Genomic DNA, 20,716 nt, shown 5'->3' on the forward strand with positions numbered 1-20,716 from the left:
GAGGGGTGACCCCTGTCCTAGACATTCACTCCTCTTCAGGTGGACCAACCTTCCAACTGATGGAAAAGGCTTTCGCTGCTGCTGGCGATACTGGACTGTCTATCCCCCCACCCTCCTCTGGTACACTGGTTTCACAAGTCACACTGAGCGGACACCGGGTGCAAGGGCCTCAGGACATATTCCCACAGGAAACCCCTTTTCCGCTGTCTTCCCCAGCTTCTCCCACTGAGGAAGTCCATCGGAAAAGTTCATGTAAGAGGAAGCACATGAACTTCACAGAGGAGTCCCTTACTGAAGACATAGATTTTGATGAGGGGGAAGGATCCCCTTGGTCACCCTCTGAGGTATCCTTTGGTGATATCCTCGAAATCCTTTGACAGAGAGGTGACTGGCAGTCCTCTAATCCGACCTCTGAGGAATCTGTGTTCCTGCCGACCTTTCGCACCCGGCCCCCTACCGCCTGGGTTACTCCACCTGCCGATGAACTTGTTCAGCTTATCGTGCAGCATGCCTGGAAGGCTCCTGACACCGTCAAACCTATTCCCCGGAGGCCAGATAAGATTTTGTCCCCTCCTGCTACTGATCCCCATTGGTCAAAAGTTCTTCCTGTGGATGCTTTGGTGGTGGCAGCCGAAACAAAAAAGGATCTGGCAGAAGAAGAAAGCCAGACTGTCCGTCCGCCTAACAAAGAGTCCCGGGCCCTGGACAGGATAAGTAAGCGCACCTTTGCATCAGCAACCTTTACTATCAGGTCCCTGAATTATATGGCACACTTTACCAGGCTTCAAAGGGATCTCATTTCTGAGCTTTCTGAAGCCTTGGCTGATGCTGTGTCTGATGAGGTCCGTGACAAAGTGACTTCAAGGCTGGCCGCTATTGAGTCTATATCTAACTCCTCTATGCGACTGATATCTCACGCATCAGAAGGAGCATCTAGAGCAGTGGGTTCAGCTGTGGTCTTGAGACGACACTACTGGATGTGCTTGTGTAATTTCGTGGAACTTTTTAAGGCTTCTTTTCTTAACGCTCCCATTGAGGCCTCCTCGTTATTTGGACCTAAAGTTAAAAGCACACTGGCCACATGTGAACAGGACGGTAAGACCCTTTCTGCCGTAGGTGTCCATTATTCTTCCCCTCAACGTGCTTTCTCCCGAAACCAAAAGAGTGGGAAGATATGGTTCAAGAAATCTCAGGGTCCTTTCCGTGACACACAGGCCAAGTTCTCCCCTAGAGGCAGAGGGCAAAACTCACAGGGAAGACTCTCCTTTCGGGGCAGAAGGGGTCCGCGTAACCAGGGTTCCAGGGATTCTTTCCCTTGCCAATCCTACCAGCGCTCCTGAAGAGCAGCCCAACTCCTTTTCTCTGGAGGTGGTAGGGGGACGTTTCTCCTTGTACCCTTCTGCCTGGCTAACCATCACCACTGATTATTGGGTACAAAGGATTATAACCAGAGGTGGTTATATCCTCTTCGATCTTTGTCCTGTCCCTTCAAAAACCCTTCCCGACATTCCACCCAGTCAAAGGGAAGAAGCAGCACTAGAGATAGAAAAGTTGCTAAGAAAGAGAGTCATCCAAATAGTCCCTCCAGACCAGATAGGATCCGGATTCTACTCAAGACTATTTTTGGTGCCAAAGAAAACCGGTGACTGGAGACCAATTTTGGATCTCAGTGTATTGAACAAGTTTGTGAGAGTACAAAAATTCCGGATGGTCACAATACAGTCTATCCTCCCGCTTTTGGAAAAAGATGATTGGATGTGCTCGATAGATCTTCAAGATGCGTACTACCACATAAAGGTGGACAGACCATCAAGAAGATTTCTGCGCTTCTGTGCGGGAGCCAGTCACTACCAGTTCAGAGTACTGCCCTTCGGACTCTCTACAGCCCCCAGACTGTTCACAAAGTGCATGGCAGTTGTCACAGCTCACTTGTGACTTCAAGGATTCCAAGTGTTTCCATACCTAGATGACTGGCTCATTTCTGCCCCCACCAGACATCTGCTGGAAGAAGCCCTGGCATACTCTCTCCTCGCTGCAGAAAGGCTAGGCATAACCATAAAATGGCAAAAATCCAATCTCACCCCATCTCAGTCAACAGAATTCATTGGGGTTATCTTGGACACAAAGAACTGCAGAGCTGCTATTCCAGAGCACATAATTTTAAGGATAAAGCAACAACTGATTCCAATCCTTTCAAGGGAAAACTCCACGACTCACTCGGTTCTACAGCTGTTGGGTTCCATGGCAGCCTCCATCACCAGTGTCCCCCTGGCCAGGTTTCCCATGAGGCTTCTAACAATGGTTACTGCTCACCCAGTGATATCCCTTTCAGCATCCTCTTTCAGCCATGATTCGAGTAACCCACAGGTGCAAACAGGATTTAAATTGGTGGATGACACGCAATCTGTCACAATGGTCTCGCCCCTTCTCGCCCCAGCAACTCAAGGCCACAGTGACTACAGACGTCTTCCTGATGGAGTGGGGGGGGGGCTATGTCAGGGACAGACAGTCCAAGGCGCTTGGTCTGAACTGGAGGCCCATCTGCATATAAATGTTCTAGAGCTGAGGGCGGTGGTCTGGTACATCAACAAGCAAGGTGGAACCAAATCTTACCCCCTTTGTCAAGAGGCCATGAGGATATGGCAATGGGCGATGGCTACCAACCGTTTTCTTCTAGCAACTCACATTCCCGGGAGTTCCAACATGATAGCAGACAGACTCAGCAGGTGCATTCTTCAACCTCACGAGTGGTCCCTGAATCCCTTGATAGAGGTGGAGATCTTCCACCACTGGGGCTATCCTTGCTGCGACCTCTTTGCATCCCCGACCAACTACAAATGCAGCAATTACTTTGCCCTGATTCCCCCTCCGGGACAGTCACCCAGGGATACTCTAGTCCACGATTGGCCCTTGGGTCGTCTTTACGCATTCCCACCCTTCACCCTCATTCCCCAGTTTCTGAAGAAAGCCCGTCGGTTGAAGAGCAAGGTGATCCTCATAGCACCATATTGGCCTCAACAGATTTGGTTCCCCTTCCTTTGGCCTCACCTTCTAGATCGACCATGGATTCTCCATCCAACCCCGGAGTTGATCTCACATTCACAGAACCTGATTCATCCCAACTTGAACAGCCTGAAGCTCACGGCTTGGCTACTCCAATTCCCTTGATTGCCAGGCAGAATTATCTTTCTTTACCAGTACGTGACATTTTCATTGCATCTCATAAGTCTTCCACTAGAATTACTTATCTGAGCAAGTGGAAAAGATTTACCTGTTGGCTGAAAGATAAACAAGTATATCCCTTCTCAGCACCAGTGTTGATAATACTAGACTTTCTGGCCGACCTTTTCCAATCAGGTCTATCGGCCTCTACCATTAGAGTTCATTTGGCTGCAATTTCTAATTTTCACGAGGGTGTCCAAGATTCTTCTTTTATGTCCCACAAATTGTGCAAGACCTTCATAAAAGGTGTGAATCATCTGAAGCCACCTTTTAGAGAACCTATTCAACCATGGGATTTATCATTAGTTCTACAAGCTCTGACAATGCCACCTTTCGAACCAGCCTCTTCTTGCGACCTCAAGCATTTGTCATGGAATACCTTGTTTTTGGTTGCCATTACTTCTGCCAGACGTATTTCTGAACTTCAAGCTTTATGTATCAAAAGTCCATTCTTGATTTTTCATAGAGAGATAGTGTGTCTCGGAGAACTAATCCATCATTTCTGCCAAAAGTGATCTCTGAAATGTCCATTAATCAAACCATTGAATTGCCAGTTTTCTTTCCCAATCATTCAAACAGAGGAGAGTATTGCCTACATACCCTAGATATCCACAGGCAAATCCGTTTTTACTTAAAGAGGACTAGGCCCTTTCGTAAATCTGACCAGTTATTTTTGGCCTTTTCTAGACCTAGATTAGGATCTGCTGTTGCTAAGGTCACATTAGCTAGATGGTTGAAGGACTGTGTGACCTTCATTTATACACAACGTAGTATCTTGTTGCCTACTACTATGAAAGCTCATTTAACAAGGTCGGTGGCAACTTCTGCTCCCTTACATGCCAGAGCTTCTTTACATGACATCTGTGCAGCTGCAACTTGGGCTACGCCTCATAACTTCATCAATCATTACAAATTGGATTTGGCCTCCAGGGGAAGAGCATCTTTCGGTTCTATGATGCTCAGGAATGTCCTTCCATGAGAGCCTCTCAGAAACAGAGGTAGCTGGGGACTCTGTCCCATGCATAAGGAATGAATGAGGATTAACAATATCAGATAAAGAAGTTATGTCTTACCATAACGTTCCATCTGCATTGTTGATCCTCGTTCATTCATTACGACCCTCCCTCCTTCCCCCTCCTGTGGTTTCTAGTGGATCTCACCATCCGGTTCTCTTAGGTTATTTGACCAGAGGTAGCCTCTACCTTCTTTGACTTGCAAACTCAATCTGAGGTAACAGGGAGAGGGGGATTGTGGGTAAGAGTTTAGCTAGAGAGTTTGAAGCTGACGCAAGCTTGGAAAATGGCCAGCTTGGTTCCGAGGTCGGAACCGACACCCATGCGTAATGACTGAACGAGGATCAACAATACAGATGGAACGTTATGGTAAGACATAATTTCTTTTTCTAGACATTCAGATCTCTTAAAGGCTTGCTGTTTGGCATTCATCTGTGGTTAAGACATCCACTCTGTAGATCATACCAGGACCTGCAAACACTTGTTTGTTAAAATACCTACAAATCTAAGCTGACTCATCTCTAACCTCCAGTAAACTTGGCAGAATGTAAAAGTGAGTCCTTGGTAAAACATGATGTGCAGTAACCAGTTGTCTTAGCAGAGGAGAAGAAGAAGCACTACATAGATAAGGGTATCTTTATTCCAGCCATGGTTTATTGTCTTCCACTCATTACGAAAATATATTCATCCATTCTGCAAGCATTACAAGTAGCTCTCTTTACAAAATTTGTACATTCATGTGCCTGGTCTGTGGCATAGAGGGTAAAGCCCTGGCTGCAGCCTAGATGACCCAAAATCAGTTTGCTATCTGGGTGTCGCCAGAGCTGTTGGTGGGAATGAGTAACTCTTGCTAGCTTACCCATCCTGGGAAATGGGAGCTGGTCCCAACCCACTGCAATTTCATTGCCTTTCAAAGTAAATGATGCATATAATGCATAGTAGGTAAGGGATATGTACTTGGATCTGTCAGACCATTTCCATAATAGCCTTCAACTGTGCATGTGCACCAACAGCTTGCACACGCACATGGGGAAGGCATTGTAAGCCTTCACAAATCAAGCATGCATATCAACTAGTGGAGGTGGGGATTTAAGACCTAATAGGAACTCTCTCACGCTGGTGTATCCGATATGATATATCTCTAAAAAAAGGGTATGACAAACATTTCCAGAGGGGCCAATTGGGATCCACCCTTAAGTGCAGTTGGCCTTATTGTCAGGTGGGGTTAGATAAGATAAAACCAGTTGGACTCTCAGGCAGCTGGGGTGAGGGCAACATCTGAAGTGGTAGAAGCAGATGGAAGGATGTAGTACAAGGGAGCAAACAACCTCAATATGTGACTGGATAAAATGCCCACTCAAATTGGCCATCACCATTGGCAGTTGTTTCTATGATCCCAGTATAATGGGGGAAGAATGGGCTGAACACCAGTAGAAGAGAGACTTGTGGTTAGAAAGTGTGGAGGGGAAAAGCAACATAAAAAAAATGTTCCTTACCAGTTTACACAGAAGAAAACACCTAACATTACAGAAAGCCCACTGTTTACCTATATACCTCAACTGAGAGCTTCTGTGTGGCACTGTTATTTTCAGACTCATGCACCTTAACCATTTTCCCCTTTTCTACAGTTCATAACCTGTTGCAAACTATTATGCTTTTGCAGATGTTCTTCATATTGAGCACTGCTGCAGTAGCATAAGCTATAGGTTGTATCCTGCATCCTGATGTACCATCACAGCAGGGTGCTAATTTGCCACAGCCACAGGTGAGTAACTGCTACGGCCAAAGCTGGTTGTTCAGACCACTCATTTTTTTTCTTGGATCCCTCTGATGTTTTCTGTACAGCTACCATGGACCGAGAGTTAGCCATGCCATCTAGGGCTGTTGGGGTCCCCTCAGTGGTCAAGGGAGAAGCACTGTTAGTGGTTATGGGAGGAGGGACATGGAGTTTGACCTTGCTTAGCTAGAATGTTCTGCCTATCCCTGAGGAAGCTGCTGCTGGCAGTATAGGCCTATTTGCCGTAACTTTCAGAAAAAGACAGAAAACTAAATATTTAACTTCTCTAGTGTCAATTTCTCTGGACAGAAGTAATTTATTGGTCCTAACCCAAGGTCATATGCAAGCTATTGACCCTTCTTGTAAGGTGGATTCTGCTAAAAGGTAAAAGGGATTCCTCTTTCCAGAAGAGGTTCAAGATGTGGAATCTGTAGGGGAAAATGAAAGGACAGATACAGTTTTTTCCCTTTCGGTTTCTGATTCAGATTCTGAGGAGAGTATGGTATCTGAATCTCCTTGTGAGGATTCAGTTTCTCTGAGACTGTTTTCCAGAATGAGACAGTTTTCAGTGGGAGAACACAGAGGTTTCTCATTCTGTTAGAAATTAGTGTGAATTGCTACAAATGGAATTTCCAGAACCCTCAACAATGCCGCAGTGCTGTCAACATTGAAGGATGTATTTGTCACAACCTGTGGTGTCCGTGGCAACTAACCTGCTGCCCCAAGAAAGCAGGTAGAACGTACAAAGTTCCTCAGTCTTTTACATTTTTATACTGAAATCCCAGTCCAGACCCAGCAGTTATAGCTTCAGTAAATCCTGCTTCTGCCAAGCATTTTGTTAATTCTAATCCTTCTCTTTCAGACAAGAATGGTAAATCTGTTGATAAGTTTGGGAAAAAATGTAGGCTTCTGCAACTTTGGTTTTCAGTATTCTGAATTATTGGGCTCATATGTTAGTTTATACAGACTAATTGTGAAAGTATGAGGAATACTTTGGCTGCAGTTTTCTCTTGTGAGGAAAAAATTGCTTTGTGTAGTACAGTTTCTTCTGTTTCTCAAGTCACTACTCATTGTTTGAAGTGTTTATGACTTTGTAGATACTGCTTGCAGGGCTGTTGTCACTGGTACTGTCCTGAGAAGGTCTGCCTGGCTGCATTCCCAGAACCTCTTGGAAGATGTGAATAATGAAATTTTGAATTCTCCTTTAGATCAAGATTTAGTTTTTGTACCATCTGCTACTGAGGTTATCAGACAATGTGACAAGAGATGTAAGCTGATTCAGGGAATTTCTCAGATTTTTCAGCCCTGTTTCTCTATATTTTCCAAGGGATTTTCATGCTCCCTCAGCCAATTTTTTTCCCAAACATCTTTATTAAATTTACACATGACGAGGGCAATCTTACATTTATATAAATGAAAAACATACAAAATGATATCACTTTAGTTACACAGTTTACGTCACAGACACCATTGAAACAACTGTAGTTGTAAACATTATACATCACTTATAAACCATCCAGTCATTGTCAGTTAAGCATTATATAGCTCATGCAAATCATGCCTCTTAAACCTCGTTCCTGCTCTGCATATATTGTTCCCACAATTCCCATTTTTTTCCTCTATAGTTTGCTCCTTCCCTTTTCTGAAGATCCCAATTCCAGTTGTTTTATTTATGTTACTATATTCACTACTACTAGTAAAGTTGGTCTAGACATTGATTTCCATTTTCTAGTAAATGCTTTATTGGCAGCCACCATAATTAGACTCAGCAAGGCTTTATTATGTCTAGGCAGTTCCGATTCTGTAGTGTAACTCAAAAAAATCATCTCCCCAGTCACCCCAATCTGCTCGCCCAGCATCTCCGATAGAGCGGTCTGCAGGGAATCCCAAAAATCTGCCAGCTCATCACACTTCCAAAAGATATGTTCCCAGCTTCCTCTTTCTTGCCCGTCACACAGCCAACATTTGTTATGCACCTGAGGAAAAATTCTTTGGAGTCTACTTGGGGTATAAAAATACCTATGTAAACACTTCCAGGCAAAGAACCTAAATCTTCTAGACTTTGTTGCATATTTGGGAGTTATACATATATCCCCCCATTGTCTCTTTGTGAATTGCTTATCTAGTCTCTCTTCCCAATCCTTTCTAAGCTTCTCTGATTGATTCTTATAATTATTATACAGTATTTTATATTGTTTACTAATTATTCCTTTTTTAATGGCAGTTTCTGTTCTAGATTCTATTAAAAACTCTACCAGTGCCGGTCTTTCATTTAGGAGCCCCCTATTTCTTTCTCTTTGCCTGTACTCTGATAACAATCCTTAATAGTGAAGGCAATCTCTCACCTGCAGTCCAAATTAATTCTTGGCCTCTTCACATTCTATTACCTTTCCTTTTCTAGTTATTTGCTCCCAATCCTTTGGTTCCTTTGCCAGTTTTCTTCAATAAATTCCAGCCCCCTCTTGCCTATTATCTGTATCCTTGACCACAGTCAACCCTATCGGCAAAATCTTTTTTCTCCATTCTCGTGCTGGTTTGTTTCTTAGAATACTCCCTGCTATTTTATGGATATAATACTCTGTATGATTTTGGTTGTTCTCCTTAAGAGTCTGTATCCAAAATCCGAATCTCTCATTTCTTGAGCTTCCTTCCAGTGTCAGCATCATTCCTTTCCACATAGTTTTCTGCTTGTGCTATGTATAAGAGCCTTAACTGTGTTGCTCTAAAGTATCCCCTCAAATTAAGTAATCCTAGTCCTTGTTCTATTGGTAGAATCAGCTTATCCATCTTGACCCTTGTTGTCTTCCCTTCCCAGATAAAATCCTTCAAGTCTTTTTTAATTGCTATCCACAACTTCTTCTCCGGTTGATTAAAGTATGACCTGTGTATAAGACTAAAGGGACTAAAAACATTTTAATGGCTTGTATCTTGGTATCCATATCCATATAACAAAGCGTCTCAGTTTTTTGTATTATCTTCTGTTTAGTCTCTTACCACATATCCTTAGCTACCACCAGAGTCATTTCTAATCCATACTCCTAAATACTGCATTTTATCATGTCCCCATAAAGATGGATATTATTGGACCAATTCGTGTGTGGGTACATAATTTACCGCTATTGCCTTTGTTTTAGCTTCATTAATTTTATATCCTGAGAAGATTTGAAACTGTGTCTTAAAAATGTTCCACAACACTATAATGTCCCTTTTTGTTTTTTTCATGTATAAAATAATATCATCTGCAAATAGAGACAGCTTTTCCTGACTACCATACCAATTATATCGTTGAATTTCTGAGTCCCTTATTTTCTTTGCCAATGATTCTAAATATAATGCAGACAACAAAGTGGAAAGTGGACAACCCTGCCTGCTTCCTCTACTCAAGCATAAATAATCGGAGAGGACCCCACCCCCTTTAATTTGTGCCTCCGATCCCTCATATATTCTTCTAATCAACCTTATGATTGTATCAGGGAAAGGAAATGCTTCCATTTCCCTGCTCATGAAGTCCCAGTCTACTCTGTCAAATTCTCTGGATCAAGACCTACCAAAAAATGTGGTACTTTCTTACATTCTGATTCCCTCTGGATCATCAATGTTCTGTTAATATTGTCAAATATTTGCCTCCCCTCCACAAAACCACACTAATCCAGGTCTATCAATTTTGGTATGACCTTTGACATTCTGTTATCCATTATAGACATAAGCACTTTATATTCATGGTTTAGTGATGAAATGGGCCTGTATGAAGCTGGATATGCTGGATCTTTACCCTCTTTAGGTATTACCATCACTACCATCTTCTTCCAGGATGCTGGTACTTCTCTTCTTAAGATACTGTTAAACAAAACCTTCCAGATCTTTATCAGTTTTTTCCCTCCTAACTTCCAAACTTCCACAGGAATGCCATCTATTCCTGGGGACTTTCCTGTAATGCCCTCAGCCAATTTTGGCAAGAAACAAACAGTTTCAGCAGAATGCTTTAAGCAGATGTTTAAAAAGCAATGGCAGAGACATTCCAAAATGCTGGTACCCCTCATAAAAAGGGCAGTCAGACAACACAGAATGACTATATGTGGGACTTTATTCCCCTGTCCCACCATGGCAATCCATTGCCCCTTCCAGAAAGTCTGAATCTCCATTTCTCTCCCTGTCTCCCTCTTTGGCAGTAGATTGTTTCAGACAAATAGGTCCTGAATGTGATCTGTCTAGGATATAGATGACAGTGGGAGGAAATTCCTCCTTTTCAAGGGATTCATCTGCCAGACTAAAACCTTCTCTTCCCTCCTGTCCTACATATGTTGTCTCAGGCGGTAATAGAAGCAGTTCCTCCTTCCCAGAATGGACAAATGGGTTTATTCAAGAATGTTTTTAGTGCCAAAGAAAGAAAATTCCTAGAGTCCAGTTCTGGAGCTTTCTTTCCTGAGTCAGTTTGTGATAGTGTCTAAGTTCAAAATGCTTTCACTTCACTGTCCCCTTCATTCTCATTTAAGTTTTTTAGTAATCATATTATTTAAAAGATGTGTATCATCACACTCCTATTCATCCAGATTTCAGGTGTTTCTTAAGGTTTTGTGTGCCTGGATCACATTATCAGTGCTTAGTCCTACCCTTTGGTCTGTCCACTGCTCCAAAAGTGTTCACAAAGTGTCCAGCTCCTGTCATACCCAGTGCAGGTCACAGGGTAGCAACATTTTACCATATTTAGATGGCTTGCTTATCTTTGCAGAGTCCTTTTTCAAAGTGCCAGGAATCTGGCACTGGAGTAAGAGATCTACTTCACAAGCTGGTATTCCAAGAGAACATTCAAAAGTCTTTTTTTTTTACTCCATCACACAAGATTTTGTTTCTGGGGTGCGTGCTCAATATAAAAACTTTTCTTCTACAGGAAAAAATAGATCTATATTTAGATTAGATCTATTCTTGGATTTTTTGCTCAGACTTATCACAATTAGGAAATACCTTGGGATTCTGGGTCTCACGGCATCCATGTTTCTCATGATACCTCTTTCAAATTTCCACATAAGAAGAATAACAATAGTATCTGAAGTCTCTTTGATCTCAGCATCAACACCCATTGTCTTTTCAAACTACAGTTCTGGGATTTGTGAAAATAGAAATCACTTGGTGGAGAAATCAAACATTCCTGAATCCAGGCCTCACATATTCCTACTCTAAAGCAGTCAGTCACTGCATCTTCCTTGGACTTTGCCTTGGTGGCAGTGTCACGGAGAATAAAAGAACAAGGTCTCTGGTACATAAAATACAGAAAAAAATATGTCAACATGAAAGAGATTCCAACTCTTTTAAAGGTTCTCAACTCTCTGAATCATCTGTGATCCTTAGAACCTCTTCAAGTAGTCATAAACAACACCACTGTGATGCAGTGCATAAACAAGGGGGGCAAAATCTTACCCCTTTTCCAGACTAGCCATGCTAGCATCAGATGTAGCTTTACAGCAGATTCCCACTGTGCAGGCATCTTAACTTTCAGTCAGAGCAAAATTGTGTATCAGACAAGATGAGCAGGAAAAAGGCAGATCCTCATGAATAGAAACTAGATCAGGGAAGTTTCCAAGATTTGATCCATCTGTGGGAAATTCCTCAGACCTTTCTGCCTCCTATCTAAATAATCAACTGGCAAAATTCTGCTCCCATCACATCATGAAATAAAGCCAGGAAGACAAATGCTTTTTCTTTTTCTTTTCCTTGGACAGGAGTGCTCCTGTGTGCTTTTTGCCCTTTCCACTGATATCCAGGGTACTTCTGAAGATTCAGAGGAATCCCCAAAGATCATTGCTGTGACTCCCTTCTATCCCAGGCAATATTGATTCTCCCTTCTTTTGGAATTGGCCAGGGGCAATTACCACAAGCTTCCTCACAGACTGGATTTTCTCACACAATAACAGGGGTGTTTGATACATCCTGTCCCCAAATAACTACAGCTGATTTCCTGGATGATAGCGTCTTAATATCTTTTAGGGAACTGTTTTCTGAGGATGAACACCAGGTCTTAATGGAGACAATAAAGCATGCTACTAAAAAATCATATACAAGCAAATGAAAAAGGTTTTCTCTGGGTATAAATCCCTGTGTCACAAGACGGGTTGCCAGCTGGCTCACTAACAGAACCCACACTGTAAAAGTAGCCCACTCCAAATCCAGCACCAGACAAGTGACAAGTGCAGTACCTCAGGGTTCAGTCCTGGGACCTCTCCTGTTTGGTATCTACTTCTCTGAAGTACAGGCTAGCACAGAAGGCCTTTGGCTAACGAAGTTCTCGGATGACTGCAAACTAGGAACCATAGTAGAGTCCCCAAATGATGTGGACATCCTACAGAAGGGCCTCACTGAGACAGATGCCTGGTGTCATGGCCTCAAGCTCAATGTCAAAAAGTGCATTGTCATCTCCTTTGGTTAAAACTCTGTACCCATGAACTACCACATAGGCGGCAGTCTACTTAACGCAGAATGTGTGATAAGAGACCTTGGGACCCAGGTGGACAGTAGTCTCTCCTTTGATAATCACATTGCCACAGTAGTCAGGAAATCCTTCTACGTGGCACACCTCATCACAAACGAGTTCTCATCCAGGAAAAAAAGAGGTCATTGTTCCCCTCTAACACTCAAACTTATAATAGAGTACGAAAAAACAAAAAACAAACTGTAGAAATCACAAAAAAACAGCCAAAGCGCAAGCAAAACTTATTTATTGAAATACAGTGAAGTGCTTTTCGTTTGTAAAATAACAAACTTCATCAGACTAAAACAGTGTTGAACCACAACTGAACTTCTTAAATAGCATTTTATAAGCCCACCCTACACTAGAAAGGAAATGTCATAACAAAATTTTAACTTTTTAAAAATATAAAGCACATGTATATAAAACACACATATATAAAATACATTAAATAAATTCCTTCATTAATAAATAAAGACATCCTAGCTGATTATTATTAATTAAAATATTTCTTGTTATAGAAAAATATATATAAAAAAATATATAAGTAAACATACTTATTAAATCACTACCCTAACACCAGTCAGCATTAATTAAAACCAGCTTACAAATGATCTCACCTAAGTAATGCTTTTAGCCTGAGTATACTATTGATTGCACACTAGTCATTCAAACCCGGCCATACATAAGTATGTAGTTTTAGTTGGCAGATTAATTCTGCTCTTTCTAAATGTAGCATCCATGCACCCCCCCCCCCCCCCCCAGTTGCTCATGGACCTGTTGGATACCACAAAATTCAAATCTGTGTTCACCTAACTCCTGTATTTGTTTTGCAAGTGCATTTTTTAAACTCATCTTTCTAATGGCATATAGGTGCTCATATACTCTTTATTTTATGGTTCTAGTAGTCTTCCCTATATAATAAGCTGGACAGTGCTTACACATTGCCACATATACCAGCCCTTTCGAATTACAATTTAGGTTATCACATATATTATATTTCTGACCATTAATTTGAACATATTTACCCTCATACATATGCTTGCACAAATTCCACATTCCCCATTTTTTATGCCTTTTACTTGGTGGTTTTTTATTTGACACATTTCAAGAAAAGTTTTTAAATTCTTGCCTCTCCTGGCTGTCATTTTTACACCATCCTTAAATTTATTAATGAAGAGTATATGAGCACCTATATGCCATTAGAAAGATGAATTTAGCAAATGCACTTGCAAAACACATACAAGAGTATGGTGAACATAGATTTGAATTTTGTGGTATCCAACAGGTCCATAAGCAACTTAGGGAGGCCCATGGATGCTCCATTTAGAAAGAGCAGAAGTAATCTGGCAACTAAAACTACATTCTTATGTATGGCTGGGTTTGAATGACTACTGTGCAATCAATAGTATACTCAGGCTAAAAGCATTACTTAGGTAAGATAATTTTCTAAGCTGGTTTTAATTATTGCTGACCTGTGTTAGGGTAGTGATTTAATAAGTATATTTACTTATATATATTTTTTATATATATTTTTCTATAACAAGAAATATTTTAATTAATAATAATCAACTAGGATGTCTTTAGATTATTTATTAATGAAGGAATTTAGTTAATGTATTGATCTGCAAGGCCATGGAACTTATTATCATGGAACTTATAAACAAAGACATTGGCAACCTTCAAACACTGGACCCCACCCAGTTTGGGTTCGTGAAGGGCCGATCTTGTCTCCTGAACGTGATTGACTTCTTCGAATCAGTCTCCAGAGCCGTGGATGAGGGTAAGGCAGTCCACACAGCCTATCTGGACCTCGCCAAGACCGTTGACACCATCCCCCACTCTGGAATCTGAGATAAACTTACTAAGCTGGGCATTAATCCCTACGTCACTTGATGGGTTGCCAACTGGGTCACTGACAGAACCCACACTGTAAAAGTAGCCGACTCCAAATCCAGCTCCAGACAAGTGACAAGTGGAGTACCTCAGGGTTCAGTCCTGGGACCACTCTTGTTTGGCATCTACTTCTCTGAAGTACAGGCCATCACTAAGGGACTCTGGCTAACAAATTTCGCAGATGACTGCAAACTGGGAGCCATTATTGAATCCCACAAATGATATGGATACTCTACAAAAGGGCCTTACAGAAACAGATGCTTGGTGCCAGAGCCATGGGCTCAAGCTCAGTACTAAGAAATGTATAGTTATCCCCTTTGGAAAAAAACATGTACCCGTGAATTACCACATAGGTGGCAGACGCTAAACACCGAAAGTGTGATAAGAGACTTAGGGACACAGGTGGACAGTGTTCTCACCTTCGATAACCACATCGCCACAACATTCAGGAAATCCTTCTATGTAACACACCTCATCACTAAGGGCTTTTCATTCAGAAAAAAGGAGGTCATTGTCCCACTGTACTCATCCCTCATTAGACCCATTATAGAATACAACGCTTCATTTGGTATGTACCTCTCAAGACATCTGCAACAACTGGAAAGACTTCAAAAATACCTCACTAAAAGAATCACAGGTCCATAGCAGATACCCTCTGCTGACCGCCTTAAAAAACTCCAGCTATACTCTGTTGTATATCGTCTACTCAGAGGCGATCTCTGCTTAACATACAAGGCCATGTCAAACCCAGAGCTGTTGGACATGCTACACTTAAAGAAATCCCAATTCCTCAGAGCCACACGCTCCAGGGAATCTAAACATTGTCATCACAATAAACAAAGCATGCTGGAGGGATAGATTCCTGACCCAGAGATTCCCCAGACTCTGGAACAGACTGCCCATACACGTCAAGCAGAGTGCCTCTTTGGCCCTCTTCAAAAGGAACCTTGACGATTGGATGGGAGAAAGGAAATTCACCCAGGGGATCACGTCAGTTGCCCTGCTAGACAGGGGTCCAGGGAAGTAAATAGTGTGGGAAGAAATAGTCAGGGAATTGTTATGGCTAGGCTTGTATAGGCCCTACAACCGATAGCCTAGTACCAACCTATGAACCTATATATGTGTGTTTTATATATATGTGCTTTATATTTTTAAAAATTTTAAATTTTGTTATGACATCATTTCCTTTCTAGTGTAGGGTGGACTTATAAATTGCTATTTAATAAGTTCAGTTGTGGTTTAACACTGTTTTAGTCTGATGATTTGTTATTTTACAAACGAAAAGCGCTTATAGCCATTATAGAGTACAACACCCCTTTTAGAATGTACCTCAGAAGACATCTGCAGCAGCTGGAAGGCCACAGAAGTACCTCACAAAGAGGATTACAGGCCTCAAACAGATTCCATACACTGACTGTCTCAAAAAACTCCAGCTTTACTCCAGAGCATATTGTCTACTTGTAGGTGATCTCTGCCTAACATATAAAGGTATGTCAAACCCTGAGCTGTTGGACATGCTACACCTAAAGAAATCCCAATTCCTCCGAGCTACACGCTCTAGGGACCTAAACCTTGCATGCTGGAGGGATAGATTCCTATCCCAGAGAATTCCCATACTCTGGAACAAGCTATCCATCTTTGTCAAGCAAAGTTCCTCATTAGCACTCTTCAAGAAAAATCTTGATGAGTGGATGGGAAATAGGAAATACACCCCAGGGTTCACTTCTGTGGCTCAGCTCGACAGGGGCATAGGAAAATAAATTTCTTGGGTGGCTTAAGCCAGGGAACCTTGTTGGCTAGGCTTACTTAGGCCCTTGGGCCGATAGCCTAGTACCTACCTATGAACCTATAGTGCCAACAACATAACCAGCATCCATTCAGGGCTATTGTTTCTCTCATTGTGGAGTATTTGTGCAAGTTATTATCTTATGGCCTGTCTTACCCTCTATCAAGGTTAGTTTGTTGGCCACTTTACAATGGTTGTCCATGGATCCCCCTCTTTCACTGCATTCTCATGTGAAAATATTTTTGACGAAGGTGCTTCATAAGAAGCCTCCCATAAAACTGGTGGTTCCTCATTGGTATCTTAATTTTGTGTTACAGAAGCTAATGCTCCATTTGAACCAGCATATTTGGCTGACTTGAGATTCTTAACATGGATAATAGTTTTTCCTGATTGTTCTAACGTCTACAAGAAGAGTTTCTGAGTTGCAATCTCTTATGGTGAGTCAGCCTTATCTTTCACAGAGGTAGGGCTCCTTTGTGAACTAATCCTTCTTTTATGCTTAAAATGGTATCCAAGTTTACTTTGTCAGACTATCCATCTCCATGTTTTCTTTCCAGAACCTAAAAATGAGGGATAAAGGATTCTTCATACCTTGGATATTGACAGAGAGCTCAGGTACTGACAGAACAAAATCTTTCAGAACTTCTGATCAGTTGTTCATTTCTTGTGAAGGTAAGGAAAAGGGATAGCGTGTGTCAAAGCAAACTGTTTCCAAGTTGTTGTCTCAGGCTATTAGCTTTTGTTATTCCCACCACAACAAAACTGTTACAGGCATGGTCAAGGTACAGCCTACCAAGGCCTTGGCTTTGTCTGTAGCTTTTTGGAAAAGTTTTGACTCCAGAAGTATTCTAAATGCAACAACTTGGTCCTCTGTACATACTTTTACAAAGCACTATAAACTAGATTCCTTTTCCATGTCTAGGACAGGCTTTTCTAGAACCAGTCTTCAGGGGCTCCTGGATCCTTCCTCCTATAACTCCTACTTGTTCTAAGCTATTGTAACCTGCTCATATTACTTAGGATATTGCAGCAGTGATTAGTATGAAGAACTTATTATTCATCTTTCTTTTCTTAAAGATCCCTGTTTTCTGATCAGAAATAAAAGCACATTTCAAGAATCTAGGAAAAATGTAACTGCTATTGTTCTGGTCATATAATTTAACTTCTTCCTAACCTTGTTTCCCTCTGCATACCTTGCTCTGACTCTACATTTTATTGTCATTCTTTCAGCATGCCAGCTCTGATTTTTCAGTCTGTGTATAATGCATGTATATATCGTCTTTTGTCAGTCCTCTGTATATAATGTCATTTATCTATTATTTTTATTCCTTCGTCAACTCTGATATTTACTTTGTATGTAATATATGTATATATTGTATTTTGCCATTCACTCTATACGTGTATCTGCTGTGTTTACCCTGGGCTGAGACTGAAATAGATCCAGTGGAATCAGTGCACTACCCTGGTTAACAAATTCAAAATAAGAATAAAATAGTATAAAATAAACACAGTGCAGTTGTGTAAGAAAACTTCACGTAACAGTCATTTGAATGATCACTGCTGTAGTAGCCTATACCTCGCTCCACCCCTCTTGGAATTTTGTATGCTTTTTTTATGGCAGAGTGTTTACATGTATTTTCTCTCAGGGCTTAGCCTCCCACTATCAGTTGTCATGAAAGCCATGAAGGGCTTGGTGCCTAAATGTGTCCTTTTAGTCAGCTCGAGCTGACTAATGGTTGGTGAGTGAAAGATGTCCTAAAGCTTTGGAAACTGGCTGGCTGTTATATCCTATGCAGGATATAACCCACATAGCTTAGGCTACTGCAGCAGTGATCATTCAAACTTCTACTGTTATGGTAAGCTTTCTTAAAAAACAGTACTTCCTTCTCTAAATTTAGTAAAACTAAAAAGATTCAAACACCCGTTATATGCACCAACTTAACTTTCTCATTTTGTGGACCTACAGTCTGGAACTCAGTCCATCCCTGCATTATAGAAACCAAACCATTGTAGGAATTCACCCTACATCTTAAGGCTTACCATTACTCAAATGTCAAATTCCATTGTTTCTCTGAATTTACATAGATTCTTAATGTCTTTGTGTGTTACTTGACCAAGATGTAACATGGAATGAGAACCAACCACAAGTTTTGACTTGTCTGAATACATGAGCACTATAAACTTCTTTTGTTAAGCCTGTGGTTTGTGTATTTCTCTGTCTCTCTTCTGCAACTGGGTGAGACTGAAAAATACCTACTAATCCCAGTCCCCTCGTGTCTAAAATAAGTAAATACATCTCAGGAAAAAAAAGCTGACTGGCCTGTTTAAAAAAAAATGTCTCCCCACTTATTCTGCAAGGGATCTTTGCCACCTGCATCCTTGAATTTAATATTATTAACATCAAGGTTACTGTATCCCAGGGCAAGAGCAAACTCCAACTGCTGTGACCTCATTTGATGAACACATGTTTTGGTCAAGTGCATACATCTGAGCACTTTATGTTTGCACTTATATGGGGATACTAACCAAGAGACCCCACTGCTTTTACTGTTTTCATTGCACAAACATCAGTTTTTGCTTACTGTATTTTAATAGTATATATCAGATTTTATTTGACATTTTCCATTTGTCACAGATCTCATGTCCGTCTTCATTACCACTTGTTATGCAGCAGTATTGTACTTCTGTATTATACTGTGGACTGATTCTGTTATTCTGTAACACTTTGACTAAGATATCCTTTCCCTTTTGATAGACTTAGATAAACAGAAGGATTCAGTTTAAATGTACCTTTCTGAAAAAATGATAATCGTGTTAAATCTGTGTGTGCCTTAAATAATATTTTCTGTTTTTTCTTTTGTTTTATGTAGAAAAGACCAGGAGTCAAAACTAAAACAAGAGGGCTTTGACAAGCCACTCATTCTCCGTCACTATGAAGATGCTAGAAAAGAAATCCATTCTAAGTACAAGAAGCAGGCTTTAAAGGTTCCGCCTCCAGTGCTAATCAGTGGGAAACCCCGCATTCCAGAAATAAAGCAAGAAGATGTCTCCCTGCCAAAGCTACACTACTCACTCCCGGATGGCTCATCACTGATACAGTATCCTTAAGTCTACATGTTGACTTCTGTTTGCATAAAACGGACTCCTTAAGTACTTGATGGCTTATGCAAATCCTGAATACCGTCAGCAATGGCATTTTAGTTTGTAAAGTTATTTTGTACATCAGTGTTTTCATTTTAAAATTCATAACTAGGATAATTCAGACACTACACCTTGCCATTCTGGTATATTTTAGTTGTAAAATATAATAGTTCAGTGTCATACGGAGATCTTGGATTGAGCTAAACTTTTTATTGGGCATAACTTTAAATACATCCTATTTGTTGGGGGATTAGGAAACTCCTACTTTTTCCAAATTCCTTTTGCCCCACCCATCCTCTAATTATTCTTCATTTCCATTTGTGGCTTAGAGCAGCAAAGTCTGTACTGCTTAGATACTCTGTGCTAAATTTCCTATGTATTCTAAAGGATGACCACTGACAACATCATTCGCACTATGGTATAATTGTTTTTTTTTTTTTTTTTTTTTTGAGCAACAAGACCTTGCTTTTTACCCCCTGTTATGTAGTTGTCTGGTCCTCTTGCAATAGAGTAATATTTTGTGATCAACAACTGAACAATGCAAGGAAATCAGGTATGTGCCTCCTGATTGGGCTCTATTCTTTATTATCACACAAATGACTAGATGATTTTTATGGATTTAGCAAGACCACCACTAATAAAGGACCACAGCTATCTATCACATCCAGTTCAATTTTCACAAAAAAAAAAAAATTGCCAGGGTGTCTCATACAGTAAGTGTTTCCCCATAATTCATTTTTGTGTAACAGCTCGGTATTTGGTATTCTTGATCCATTGCAGGAGTTGCATATATGGTGTGCTGACATAATTTTCTCTAGCTTTGTACTGAATGTGTTAACATAAAGATCGTTGCATATATAAATTCCTCAGTTCATGAGCTAAATGGGGATGGGTCTCTTAGATATGAGACCTGCAAAACAGAAGTAGAGCACCATGTATGCAGAATGTTGATATTAAACAACCTTGAAACTATGTTTGGATAATAAAACTAAGGGCAAAGAGAGACACTTTTTATAGCATAAGAAGCTACAGCAATCATTGCTTTCACATTATTGCTACACCTCTGCTAATAGTCCTGGTGATCTTGACTGCAGTGGATAGTTCACCCATTTCGAAAAATGCTCATAAAAGGCAGGCTCAAGAGTTTTAAAAAAATGAAGTGGTTCAATTTCAGTCACTTAACTTTTAATAAAATAATTAAAACATGTAAGTATTTATGTTCAGCAAACACTTTCTCAAGAAAATCATAAACACCTTTCACAGCTCAGTTTATATAGAAAAAAGTGATAAAACAATGATGAAAGTAGTTAATGACATAAGCTTCTCATTTTCAAAAAAAGGCATGCTTGAGGCTACATGCTTCATTCAAGCCTGGTGTAATAGCATTAAACACAGCAGTCCAAAACTACTCTTTTTGCTCA

General features: G+C 40.8%; 1 protein-coding gene across 2 annotated transcripts in view; it reads left to right on the forward strand.

Annotated features, from left to right (window-relative positions):
• The window catches only part of CCHR11.PART0H3orf20 (chromosome chr11.part0 C3orf20 homolog), a 2,050,812-nt gene that overhangs the window by 851,189 nt on the left and 1,178,907 nt on the right, over positions 1-20,716 (forward strand). For both annotated transcript variants that reach the window (XM_044087635.1, XM_044087636.1), the window contains exon 7: positions 19,025-19,252. In XM_044087635.1, coding sequence (XP_043943570.1) covers positions 19,025-19,252 — 228 coding nt within the window. The remainder of the gene's footprint in view (positions 1-19,024; positions 19,253-20,716) is intronic.

The sequence above is a fragment of the Protopterus annectens genome, chromosome 11.part0, assembly GCF_019279795.1.
Source record: "Protopterus annectens isolate FY-2018-M chromosome 11.part0, PAN1.0, whole genome shotgun sequence".
Classification (NCBI taxonomy): Eukaryota; Metazoa; Chordata; order Ceratodontiformes; family Protopteridae; genus Protopterus; species Protopterus annectens.